Genomic DNA, 14,053 nt, shown 5'->3' with positions numbered 1-14,053 from the left:
CCTATATGTTCTGGAAGCAAATCTGCTTATCGTTTCCTTAGAATAATTTGTGAATAGTAACTTTGCAGTCGTAGTCATGAGAATGTCTGGTTGTTGGTTTGAAGTACCTCTAATGAACACTTTTTGCACAAGTGCTGTGTTTTTATCTTTTCATTCAGAAAATATGGTAAGAGGTCTAGACGAGGAAGAAACAAACTACCTTGATGAAGTTTCCAGGCAACAGGTGCTCCTAGAGAAGCAACGCAGGGATGAAGATGCTAAAGAGCTGAAAGAATACAGAATATCCTTTTGTTGAGCACCAATTGAATCCTGATTGCGGGGACGCAGGAAATTAGTGTCTGATTTCATCATAAAGCTCAAAGCCTTTTCCACTGCAGATCCAGTTTAATTATACAGGTAGACTATCCCTTATCTGCACTACCGAAACCTCTGAAAACCGAAAGTTTTTTCGTGGAGCGTAACTAGAGTATTTATGGTCCATATTCATCCCACTATTTAATTTACCAAATTATTACTGTACAAATAAACTGTAATACTATTTATAGTCTTTATTTATCCCACTCAGTGTGAATATTCATACGGTTCGCTGCAGAAATATTAATGTGTTTGCTTACGGGGTGTTGCATACTGATTCTGAATACCATTCTGAAATCCGAAAAATTCCGAATTCCGAAAAACATCTGGTCCCAAGGGTTTCGGATAAGGGATAGTGCACCTGTACTGTATATGGTTTTGCCTTCTATTTTTCCTCTTGATTATTTGACTCTGGTGACAGTACCTCCCTTTCATTTTATTATTTTTAATGAATAAGGAGAATTGAACAGAGGTCCAAGGTTTGCGTTGTCAACTGACAATTTTGTTGCTAGGTTCACTGGCAAAATTAAGTCAAATTATTTTGATAGACGAAACAGTGAATTCTGCTACACGATCCCTTTGGCAAGTTAACATGAAACCATGGAATGTAGAAAATGAACCGTTTACTAGATGCGTTTCTGTGGTGTAGCTCATGGACCAAAATCAAGTCGCTCTTTTTGCAGCTCACTCTCTTTGTCTCCCACTCTAATTCTGCCTTGCTCGCTTTCTGTTTGTCTTGCATTCTGTCTCTCTCACACGCTTCCATTCTCATCTCTATCTGTCCACTTCCCCTTTCTGTAATTCTCTTGCCTCCATCTTCACTCTCCTAACAACCTTACTCATTAAACCTCATGTTCTTTGTCATTCTCTCATTATGACCCTTATGCACTTTCTCTCTCTGCACTCGTGTAACCTTTTTTTTTTACCTGTCTTGCACTTGCTCTTTTTTTCTCTCGTCTGTCTTGGAAACCATTAAGCAGACTCAGGACTTCATATCTTTGCTGAAGGAATTATCCTGTCTCTCTCTCTTGCGCTCTCTCTCGCGCGCTCTCTTTCTGGGAGCAGTCTCTCCCTTCCCTCTGGAATATTTTCTCTCTCTTTGCACTAGGCTTCTCGCATGTGCTCTCTTTCCTTCTCTAGCATGTGCTCCTGCTCTCTTATAGAAACATAGAAGATAGGAGCAGGAGTAGGCCATTCGGCCCCTCGAGCCTGCTCCGCCATTCAATGTGATCATGGCTGATCATCCAAATTCAGTACCCGGTCCCTGCTTTCTCCCCATACCCCTTGATCCCTTTAGCCTTAAGAAATATATCCAACTCCTTCTTGAATATATTTAATGAATTGGCCTCTACTGCCTTCTGTGGTAGAGAATTCCACAGGTTCACCACTCTCTGGGTGAAGAAATTCTTCCTCATTTCTATTCTAAATGGCCTACCCCTTATCCTTAGACTGTGACCCCTGGTTCTGGACTCCCCGACCATCGGGAACATCCTTCCTGCATCTAGTCTGTCCAGTCCTGTCAGAATTTTATAAGTTTCAATGAGATCCCCCATCATTATTCTAAACTCCAGCGAGTACAAGCCCAATCGACCCAATCTCTCCTCATACGTCATTCCTGCCAGCCCAGGTATCAGCCTGGTGAATCTTCGCTGAACTCCTTCCATGGCAAGAACATCCTTCCTCAGATAAGGCGACTAAAACTGCACACAATACTCAAGATGTGGTCTCACCAAGGCCCTGTATAACTGCAGCAAAACATCCTTGTTCCTGTACTCAAACCCTCTCGCTACGAAGGCCAACATGCCATTTGCCTTCTTAACTGCCTGCTGCACCTGCATGCTTACCTTCAGCGACTGGTGCACAAGGACACCCAGGTCTCTTTGCACTTCCCCTTCTCCCAATCTATTGCCATTCAGATAATAATCTGCCTTCCTGTTTTTGCCACCAAAGTGGCAAACCTAACATTTATCCACGTTATATTGCATCTGCCATGCTTTTGCCCAATCACCCAACCTGTCCAAATCATCCTGGAGTTTCTCAGCATCCTCTTCACAGCACACACGCCCACCCAGCTTTGTGTTGTCTGCAAATTTGGAGATATTACATCTAGTTCCCTTGTCTGGATCATTAATATATATTGTGACTAGCTGGGGTCCAAGGACCGATCCCTGTGGTACCCCACTAGTCACTGCCTGCCACTCAGAAAAAGACCCGTTTATTCCAACTCTTTGCTTTCTGTCTGCTAACCAGTTCTCTATCCAAGTCAATACCTTGTCCCCAATCCCATGTGCCTTAACTTTACACGCTAATCTCTTATGCGGGACCTTATCAAAAGCCTTCTGAAAGTCCAAATATACCACATCCACTGGTTCTCCCTTATCTATTTTACCAGTTACATCCTCAAAAAAAATTTATGCTCTCTCGCACGCTTTGTTCCCTCCCCCCCTCTCCTCTCCTTTACTCTGGTGCTCTCGCTTATCTTCACTGTTTTTCCTGTCACACATCTCCTTCACTCTTTTTTCTCTTATTTTTCATCTTTCCCTTGTCATTTTCTTACTGTTCTCTCATTTGTTTCTGCTGTTTTCCCCCTCTGCTTCTTAGTGTTTATAGTGCTCTCTGGCAAGACTGCATTGTGCATGGGAGAGAGCCAGTCATGGCTGTTGATGCAGATTGGAGGGTGGTATGTCCTTGGACTAGAAGGAGTGGGCTGTTGCACACAGGCTATTATGTGAAGAAAGAAGTGTGCTCCTTTCTGCATGGGTTGAAGTTCTGAGTAGTTGGAGGGCCACTGTTCTCTGGTTCAGCGATCTAATTGGTTGAAGAATCTCTAACACTTCAGTGCATAACACATCGTACAAGCACAACATAATATAGATAGATTCACTTGCATGGGAAGCGGACAACTGGTTGCTGCTGGTTTAAATAGGCTTACGAGGAGTGATGAATAAAGGCTTGAATAGTTTTTAATGAACTTCTCATAGGAAATAAACAGGAATTACTTTTACAGTAAAGTGTGCGTCCTTCAAATTAAAAAAAAAAAAAAAAATGACCTCAATATTGTGAATTTGGTGTACTGTTTACTTAAGCTGCCTGAGGCTGAGTTAAGCCTGTCTATTGCGATCCTGCTATTTTTCGATGTAAAATGATTAAAGCTTCTCAAAACTTTATCACAGTTCAAGATATCTTCGTGATACTATTTTAAAATACTTCATATTGCAGTAAATATGCTCAATATGAATCGCTTCTTAATTTGAAGTTTACCTGTCCCATTGCATTCCCAGTCTTGTTGTTTTATTCTAACTACATAGTTATTGTATTGATTCTTTTTGAAGAATTAAATAACTTACAAAATCAGAATGCCTTATTTAACTTACTTGCATAGACTCCGAACAGAAGACCAAGGGAACATGATCTTAATCTTTGTTGGTGTTGCTGTCATATATGAAGACTTGCTTTGGTTCTTATTGTAAGGTTTGTGATGTGTTCTGAAGAACAGTTTACATGTTTCACTTTAAATTGTACCATCCAGCACAAAATAAGCTATAGATTTATAAAATAACCTGTTGCAAAAGCTTGATAACCAACCCATCCCTCGAACACACACTGCATGTCCTTTTGTGGGTTCTTTGAATTTCTTGACTTTTGCGCTGAAAACCTCTTGGCATGCAGCCCTTAGATTTTGCCTACACTATATGTTCATGCGTGTGACGGATTAAGATTTGTGAATCAGGGAGAGAATTGGTGTGAAAACTTAATGGGTAAAATAAAACGTAACTGATTTTTGTCATTCTTAAGTTTTTTCTGACATACCCAGTGAAGTTTAAGTCATGTAGCAACGGTGTCGGTGAACTGCACCGTGGGTGATTCCACATCCTCCCTTTCTATTCCCAATAATCTCGGGAATAGAGTCAGAAGATGGAGAAGTGCAGAGTCAGGCGATTTGGGGCAGGATGGAGGTGGAAAGAGCCAGTGAGATGCAATTGGAAAGCAGAATGGGGAAAAAAATTGTGGGGGAGTCCAAAACTTGGGGCCATAAATAGAAAATGGTGACTAATAAATTCAATAGGGAGTTCAGGAGAAACGTCTTTATCCAGAGAGTGGTTGGAATGTGGAACTGGCAACCACGAGGAGTAGTTGAGGCGAATAGCATGGAAGCATTTAAAGGGAAGTTAGTTAAACACAAGAGGGAGAAAGGAATAGAAGGATATGTTGATAGGATGAGATGAAGAGGGGTTGGAGGAGGCTTGTGTGCAGCATAAACACCTGCATAGACCAATTGGGCCAAATGGCTTGTTTCTGTGCTGTACATTCTATGTAATTCTATGTTTCAACACTTTTTAGAAAACATGGAGCAAATAAGTGAGACTCGCAGAGATTGACTTTTTATTGTCTGATGTTCCTCATTTTAATTTTAAAAAGGTGAACGCCATGAAATTATCTGAAATACTGAAAGTAATGAATTCTTTCTGGGTATTCTTGGCAAGCTGGGGCACAGCTGTCTTTCCAATATTGCTTAGCATTTACTTACCTTTGGCAAATGCTGAATTACACCTAGTATGAATTCCCCTGTAAATAACATCATATGGAAAACTATTGGTTCACTGAGCTGTTCATTAGAGGTGTCTGACCCTTGCACAAGATAGATAACTGGTGGAAAGGCCATATGTCCCACCTTAGCACATCCACCTAGAAAATCCTTTGATTCCTCTTTTCCCCATCACAGAATGAACTCAAATAATTCTTCACTACCCTACTCAAGTCAATTCTGTGTATTGATCAGAAAATGCTGGAAACATTCAACAGGTCAGGCAGCACCTGTGGAGAGAGTAACATAGTTAACGTTTCAGGTTGATGACCTGTTCTGATGAAAGGTCATCGATTTGAAGCATTAACTCTGTTTCTCGCACCACAGATGCTGCTGAGTGTTTCCAGCATTTTCTGTTTTATTTCAGATTTCCAGCATACGCAGTATTTTGCTTTTACCCTCTGTATTGATCACTTTTGTGTGAAGACCATTCCTAGATTTGTCTTTTACTAATTTGAAACTATGCTCTATTGTCCTACTTTGTTTAGTTTAAAGTACTGTTTTAGGTTTACCATTTCTATACAATCTTCTATCTTCTACATCTCTGCATTAAGTCATCTCAAGGCTGAAAAGCCAGTTGTTCCTCCTTGCTCATGCTTCTGAAACTAGGGATCGCTCTTCTAACTCTTCTGTACACTGTGTTCAGGGCTTGAATGTCTCCCTTATATCTTGGTGATCAGCATATGCTGTGGTCTGACCACAGTACTATACAATTTAAGTGTGATCTCCTCTTGGTTGTACTCTACTGTTTGACAGTACAGTTCAGCATTCGATTTGCTTATATAAAAACAGAAACTGCTGGAAACACTCAGTCGGTCAGGCAGCATCTGTGGAGAGAGAAACAAAGTTAACGTTTCCGGTCAATGACCTTTCGTCAGAACTGGAGCAAGTTCGAGATGTAACAGGTTTTAAGCAAGTACAAATACAGAGGCAGGGAAATGGGGAGGGAAGGAAAGAACAAAAGGGAAGGTCTGTGATAGGGTAGAAGGCAGGAGAGATTAAATGACAAAATGGATGATGGTGCAAGGCAAAAGCAGATGCTAATGGGACAAGTAAAGAAACAAAAGATGGGTCTAGAAGAAGTGTAAATGGGAATAGCAGAATCATTACCAATTGGATTTGCTTTGTTGATTACTCCATCAACACTAATAAAACCCCTACATCTCACCTATAGTCATAGGTTTTCAACACCATTTGTGGAGTGCTTTCAGCACTCATTTATCTTACTGTATATAGTACTTTAAACTTGTCCAAATTAAATCTCGCCATCATATTTTTGTCCAGCTCATTAGCAGTTCCCAAGGTCCTACCTTAGAATCAGCTGCCCCTCCAGTTAAGTATCTTCTACAGCTTTGACCACTTTGATTGGAGCTTCTGAATTGAAGCAGTTGATGTAAATTAGAAACAATATGGCCTTGACATCGATCCCTGGGGCACTCCACTCAGCACAACATAATTCTTTTAACCAGTCTCCACTGCTTCCTACCCTTTAGCAATATCCTTATTTTATGTAATTAGATATATTTTAATATGTTAAGATGATGCAATTACATATTTATCAAATTTCAACTTTGTTCTAAGCTTTGTGGATGGCCAGTAGCCTGTTCCTGTTTATTCATTAATAAGCAACCACTTTTAGTCCATTTGAGTAAATTGCCTGTATTAGAAGACTCCATTGTAACTAGTGAAGTGTTTTTTGTTTTTGTTTCTCGCTTGTTCTTAACTGGGAACTTCTTCAGCATGAACCTTAAGAAATTCCCAGAAATGTAACCTGGAATTGGCTCTGAAGTCCTTGTTGATCCTTAACAGAATACTAACAGTGCCCGCACAAAACTTGTAGCAAACACCGAACCTAAAAAAGACACTGAGAAGAAAGCAGCTACTAAGCCAGCGGAAAACAAGAGCAAGTTCTCTCAAGCAAAGCTGTTAGCTGGAGCTGTAAAACGCAAAAGGTTAGTGTCCTTTTAGGAAACAAAATCAGTGAGAGGTGGAGCCTAGTTCTGAAATTATGAGGGTAATACAAGCAAGTGAAGGCAATGATTTTTCAGTATGCCCGAATATTCACAGTGATCCTGAATAATTGTGTAACTGCCCAAGCTTCATCGTAAGATTTATTTTATTTGTCCCAACAGTTTTCTTCCTTCTCTACTGCTCATTAATTCCTTGGTGTTCTGCCTTTCAGTATATTGGCCAAGTGAATATTATTCATCTGTGAGCCTTGATAGTGGCTATTGCCAGGCTATTCGACTACAGGGAGTATCATAGTCAAGCCATGACTTGTGGTTCATTGGATAGTGATAAAGTTCAGGAACCCTGGCCAATGTGGATTATTTTTGCCCCCATTCTAACCTAGGGATACTGAGATGAACTAAAACCCTGGTTAACACCAACTAACACAGCATAGGCAGGGATTGAATCTGATACCTTCCTGGTCTGTTTCCCATAGACTCTACAAGGGTGTCATTTTGCAGGGGGAGGATAATGTTATACTGATAGTTTCAGTTTAGCTAAAGATCTAAACAGACTGGTGCAATGGTGCAGTCCTGAGACTTTATGAAATGCAGGAGTAGGAGATCTCATACAGTACCCCTCTCTACAATGTTGTATGGCATCTCATTTGCATATTCAGTATGTAGTTGAACCCCAGAATCTACCAACATGCCTTATGCTCCTAGAGAGGAGGAGCCATATCATTTTGAAGAATACCAGATTGATAATCTGTCTTTTTCCATCCACAGTTTTCATGTGTATAGATTGTGACTGAAATTGTCAATTAGTACTGAAGGCTGAACAGTTTTGCTCTGTGGTCTTTCATCCATTGGGGACTGGGTTGACACTCACCAAACTTAGTATTTATAAGAAGAGACATTGAGGTCAGTGTTTGGGAGTTGAAAGTAGTTAATCGCTGTGGTAAATTGTAATGTAACTTACTCTGACGAGCCCATTCACCTGGCCTGGTGGTATTTCCTATCTGTTCTGGATTCTCCACTTCTGCCCCTCTCTCTCCAGCTCCCATCTCTCACGCCCCTTTCTCCAGCTTCTCATTTCTTATTCCTCTCTCTTGGACTTCTGGTACCTCATTCTTTTTCTCTACAGGGCTTGGAACAGCTAATGTGCATTAAATCACATTTTTTGCTCCTTGGGGAGTCATAGGCCCGAATTTTCCCATCAAAAAAAACAGGTGGATTTGGAGCATGGGGGCAGTTAAATTGTTAAAAATGTGAATCCCGACCTGATCCCGCCTTCAACCTGCCCACTTAACGGTTTTCCCGGGGAGCTAAAGATCCCTCCCCTGAACCGGCCTCTCGCAACTGAGGCCTACCCGCCCGCAGCCAGTCAGCCTCTCAAGCTGGCTGGCTGCAGGCGGGAAACCCGGCCTCCCGGGTTATCCGCCCACCTTGGGACCCCCCGCCCACAATCTGCCTCCCCGAACAAAATCCGGCCATAGTAGCTGTGGTAAACCACTGTTTGTATTCCACTGTGTACATGCCTGGACATGCCTCGGCTGACTCCTCCCACAAGTCCTAGTATAAAGGTGACTGCTCCCCAGCCCTTTGTATTTCTGGACCGGTCGACCACTCGAGGCAGACCTTCATTCTTTTGTTAATAAAAGCCTTTAGTTACTCTCTTAACTCTGTCTTTTATGAGTAATTGATAGCGCATCAATTTTATTAACAAAATTTTTATAATGGAGAAGATCCTCACACCAGCATGCCTGGACTTAGATCATCGGGAGGTGGACTCATCCACCAAGTTTACTCACTGGCTTAAGTGTTTCGAAAAATTCCTGACCGCCTCCGCAGCAATCAAATCGGACGAGGACAAACTGGATGTCCTGACCTCCAAAGTGAACCACCGAGTGTACTCGGTCATCCAAGACGCGACCTCGTACGCGGACGCTATCAAGCTCCTCAAGGACCAGTACACGCGCCCAGTGAACGAAGTGTACGCCAGGCACCTTCTGGGGAGTCGTAAACAACAACCTGGGGAATCGACCGTGGAATACCTTCAGGCACTGTCTGTGCTTGGCCGGGCCTGTGGTTGTAAGGATGTAAAAGCCGCCGTGTACACAGAGGAACTTATCCGGGACGCTTTTGTAGCGGGCCACAGATCCAATTACACCCGACAGCGACTGTTGGAGCAGAGTGACCTCGACCTCAACAAGGCCTCTGAACTCACACTATCATTGGATGTAGCCTACCGGGGCATGGATGCCTACTCCTCTGCACCGTGGACGCCGCGGGGAATGACAGCCTGGGACACGGTAGGACCGCCTCATAGCACCGTGCCACCCCAGCAACGGCCCAACTACCACAGCAGTGTCCCAAGGCCAGACAGCAGTGCCCCAAGGCCAGAAATGCTACTTCTGTGGCCAGGCAAAACACCCCAGAGCGCGCTGCCCGGCGAAAAACGCGATCTGCTCGGGCTGCGGGAAGAAGGGACACTACGCTAGCGCCTGCAGGGCCAAAGCCACCCCGAACCCCAGCAGCGCCGCGTGTGGGCCGCCATCTTGGGCCTCCCCGGCCATGTGCGAACCACCGGTACAGCAGCCATTTTGGACGCCTCCAGCCACATGGGGATCATGGATGCCGCCATCTTGGACGACAGCCAGAACGCAGCAGGCCCCCAACACCGCCTCATCTGATACCCGCAGCGACACACCGACCCCTACGCTGGCATCCGTTACACTGGACCAAGCGAGACCGCACCAGCTGGCCAGTTCCACAATGGACATTAAGGTAAATGGTCACGATACAATCTGCCTTTTTGACTCTGGGAGCACAGAGAGCTTCATCCACCCCGACACGGTGCGGCGTTGCTCTCTCCCAGTCCTGCCTGCGCACCAGCGGATTTCTGTGGCCTCCGAGTCCCAGTCGGCGGACATCGGCGGCTACTGCGTGGTGACACTCGTAGTAGACGGGACTGTGTACGATCATTTTAAACTTCTGGTCCTGCCCGACCTCTGCGCTGCCGTCCTGCTGGGGTTAGATTTTCAGTGCCACCTTAAAAGTGTTACGATGGCGTACGGTGGACCCCTACCCCCACTCACAGTCCGCAGCCAGCAGCTTCCAAATTGCCCGCCGCGCACCAGGTGCAACCTCTCCACACTCAGAGTCACCCCCCCCCCCCCCACTGTTTGCTAACCTCACCCCCGACTGTAAGCCCATCGCCACAAAGAGCAGGCGATACAGTGCCGGGGACAGGGTTTTCATTAAAACCGAAGTGGAGCGGCTCCTGAAGGAAGGGATTATTGAGGGCAGCACCAGCCCCTGGCGAGCCCAGGTTGTGGTCGTTAAGACCGGCGAGAAGCAGCGCCTGGTCATCGACTACAGCCAGACAATAAATCGCTACACCCTGCTGGACGCCTACCCACTCCCCCGCATAGCTGATATGGTCAACCAGATCGCGCAGTACCGCGTCTTCTCGACCATTGACCTGAAATCAGCGTACCACCAGCTCCCTATCCGCCCTGAAGACCGCCAGTATACTGCCTTTGAGGCAAACAGCCGCCTCTATCACTTCCTTAGGGTTCCCTTTGGCGTCACCAACGGGGTCTCCGTCTTCCAAAGGGAGATGGACCGGATGGTAGATCAAAATGCGTTGCAGGCCACTTTCCCATATCTGGACAATGTGACCATCTGCGGCCGTGACTTGCAGGACCATGACGCAAACCTCGAAAAATTCCTCCGCACCGCCCAACTCCTGAACCTGACATATAACCAGGAGAAGTGCATATTCCGCACAAACCGCCTCGCCATCCTTGGCTGTGTTGTGGAACACGGAGTCATCGGCCCTGACCCCGACCGGATGCGTCCCCTTATGGAACTCCCACTGCCTCAAGGCCCTGAAGAGGTGCCTAGGGTTTTTCTCCTATTACGCCCAGTGGGTCCCCTACTATGCGGACAAGGCCCGTCCGCTGATCAAGTCCACCTCTTTTCCCTTGACGGCAGAGGCCCGCTTAGCCTTCCACCGTATCAAGGAGGACATTGCCAAAGCCACCATGCATGCAGTGGACGAATCCATCCCCTTCCAGGTGGAAAGCGACGCGTCCGACTTTGCCCTGGCCGCTACCCTCAATCAGGCGGGGAGACCCGTGGCCTTCTTTTCACGAACCCTCCAAGGCCCGGAGACCAGACACTCCGCTGTTGAGAAGGAGGCCCAGGCGATTGTGGAGGCTGTGCGTCATTGGAGGCACTACCTGGCCGGAAAACGATTTACCCTGCTCACTGACCAGCGTTCAGTTGCTTTCATGTTTAACAACAAGCAGAGGGGCAAAATCAAAAATGACAAGATCTTGAGGTGGAGAATCGAACTTTCCACCTACAATTACGAGATCTTGTACCGCCCGGGAAGCTCAATGAACCCCCGGATGCGCTATCGCGTGGCACCTGCACCAGCGCGCAGATCGATAGACTGCGGGCCCTCCACAATGACCTCTGCCACCCGGGGGTCACCAGGTTCTTCCACTTCATCAAGGCCCGCAACCTGCCTTACTCTATTGAGGAGGTCAGGACCATGACCAGGAACTGCCAAGTCTGCGCTGAGTGCAAACCGCACTTTTATAGACCAGACAGGGCCCACCTGATAAAAGCCACTCGCCCCTTCGAGCGCCTGAGCGTTGATTTTAAAGGGCCTTTCCCCTCCTCCGACCGCAATGTGTACTTCCTCAATATTATTGATGAGTACTCCCGTTTCCCGTTCGCCATCCCCTGCCCGGACATGACCAGTGCCACGGTCATTAAATGTCTGAACGACCTCTTCACCCTGTTCGGTTTCCCCAGCTATATCCATAGCGACCGGGGCTCATCGTTTATGAACGACGAACTCCGTCAGTACCTGCTAACTAGGGGTATTGCCACAAGCAGGACCACCAGTTACAACCCCCGGGGGAACGGACAGGTGGAAAGAGAAAATGCGACAGTTTGGAAGGCCGCCCTGCTAGCCTTAAAGTCTAGGGGCCTTCCAACCTCCCGCTGGCAGGATGTGCCCCCCGATGCGCTCCACTCTATTCGGTCACTGCTCTGCACTGCCACTAACTCCACCCCTCATGAGAAAATGTTTGTCTTCCCAAGGAAGTCCACATCGGGGACATCGCTACCCGCCATGGCTGACGTCCCCAGGGCCGGTCCTACTGAGAAGACACGTGAGGACCCATAAAACGGACCCCCTGGTTGAGAGGGTCGACCTCCTCCACGCCAACCCCCAGTATGCTTACATTGCATACCCGGACGGGCGGGAGGACACAGTCTCCATAAGAGACCTTGCACCCTCGGGGGCCGCAGTAACCCACTACTCACTACCACCAGCCACCCCCCCCCCCCCCCCCCCCCCCCACGATCCGATATCCAGCCCCAGCAGACGGCAGGCCTGGGCCCCGCGACCCGCTCGACATCTACGAGGACGACACGCCTGTGCCACAGCCTACGCAGGACCCGACGCCGGAAGCTCCACTACCCCTGCCGTCGCCACGCCGATCACAGCGGCAGACAAGACCTCCGGAGAGACTCCAATACACTAACTTTTAATACACTTCACCCCGCCGGACTGAATTTTAAACAAGGGGTGAATGTGGTAAACCACTGTTTGTATTCCACTGTGTACATGCCTGGACATGCCTCGGCTGACTCCTCCCACAAGTCCTAGTATAAAGGTGACTGCTCCCCAGCCCTTTGTATTTCTGGACCGGTCGACCACTCGAGGCAGACCTTCATCCTTTTGTTAATAAAAGCTTTTAGTTACTCTCTTAACTCTCAGTCTTTTATGAGTAATTGATAGCGCATCAGTAGCTGATATGAGCGTCGTAATGTTTTTCTGAAGAGCAAGTAGAGTGTCGTCTTGTATGTGAGCATATACAATAGGTCCTTCATCCCTTATATCTGGGCTGGTTCCATCCCAGGCTCGAGGGCAAAGGACCATGTTCCAATATTCTTAATTCCACCAGTCCTTTGGTTATGAGCTTAAAAAAAATATTTTTAGGTGTTTTTCATTATTAGTTGAACTGGGTATTGATTGTTTGCTTCTCGAGTTCTTGGATCCGGGACCCAAGATCCAGCCTCATACCTATTTTAAAGAAATGCTATTTGATTTTTTTTTTAAGTCCGTTAATCTGGGGTAGGATTGTTCAGCTAAAGCATCACTGTGGGGCAGTATCTCCAGAACACTGCCTCACGCAAGGAAATATCATTTGCTTTCCTTCAGGTAACTGCTTTTCTGAGACACGATTGAGTCACAGCTATCCATATTAATATTGCTTAGTGGCGTTATAAGCAGATACTGTTCTATTATTGTTGCCATGGACAGTGTAATCATGTTGAAATTTTGCTACGGTACTCAAAGGCAAATCCAAGAATATTTACTGTATTCAGCACAGGTTTTACTGTTTAACAACATGTCCATACAACAGGAGCAGGTCATTTTTGCACGAGTATCAAACTTTGTGTAATTAACTCTCCATTGAATACATTTTCAATACTAAGCTTTGCCTTATATTTGTAACTTTAAAAATAATAGCTACTTCCAGCTGTGAAATGGTTGCAGTCTCTACAGTTGATCTCAACATCTCTGATCCAGCGATGGAGGGAGGGGAATGGCAGGTAAATGGGGCAAAATCAGACCAGCTTCCTGCTTCTGACTACTATGTAGTGACTCCTGCCAGATATCGAGTGAGAACATTTTAAATTGATGATTTAATTTCCAAATATATCATGTACATATACCAATGAAAAAAGGCAACCTTTCTGAAATCGTAGCGAGAGGGTTTGAGTACAGGAACAAGGATGTCTTGCTGCAGTTGTACAGGGCCTTGGTGAGACCACATCTTGAGTATTGTGTGCAGTTTTGGTCGCCTTATCTGAGGAAGGATGTTCTTGCCATGGAAGGAGTTCAGCGAAGATTCAGCAGGCTGATACCTGGGATGGCAGGAATGACTTATGAGGAGAGATTGGGTCGATTGGGCTTGTACTCGCTGGAGTTCAGAAGAATGAGAGGGGATCTCATTGAAACTTATAAAATTCTGGCAGGACTGGACAGACTAGATGCAGGGAGGATGTTCCCGATGGTCGGGGAATCCAGAACCAGGGGTCACAGTCTAAGGATAAGGGGTAGGCCTTTTAG

The 14,053-nt window shown here is 46.0% G+C and overlaps 1 protein-coding gene across 11 annotated transcripts in view; it reads left to right on the top strand.

The window, feature by feature from the left end:
• Positions 1-14,053, top strand: part of psme3ip1 (proteasome activator subunit 3 interacting protein 1) — a 138,602-nt gene that overhangs the window by 89,671 nt on the left and 34,878 nt on the right. For all 11 annotated transcript variants that reach the window (XM_085991247.1, XM_085991240.1, XM_085991236.1 and 8 more), the window contains 2 exons: positions 159-281; positions 6,759-6,891. In XM_085991247.1, the coding sequence (XP_085847373.1) occupies positions 159-281; positions 6,759-6,891 (256 nt within the window). The remainder of the gene's footprint in view (positions 1-158; positions 282-6,758; positions 6,892-14,053) is intronic.

Source organism: Somniosus microcephalus, chromosome 6 (genome assembly GCF_052327205.1).
Source record: "Somniosus microcephalus isolate GS21.2 chromosome 6, FLI_Smic_1.0, whole genome shotgun sequence".
NCBI classification, from domain to species: Eukaryota; Metazoa; Chordata; class Chondrichthyes; order Squaliformes; family Somniosidae; genus Somniosus; species Somniosus microcephalus.
This window is presented reverse-complemented; position numbering and strand designations above follow the sequence as displayed.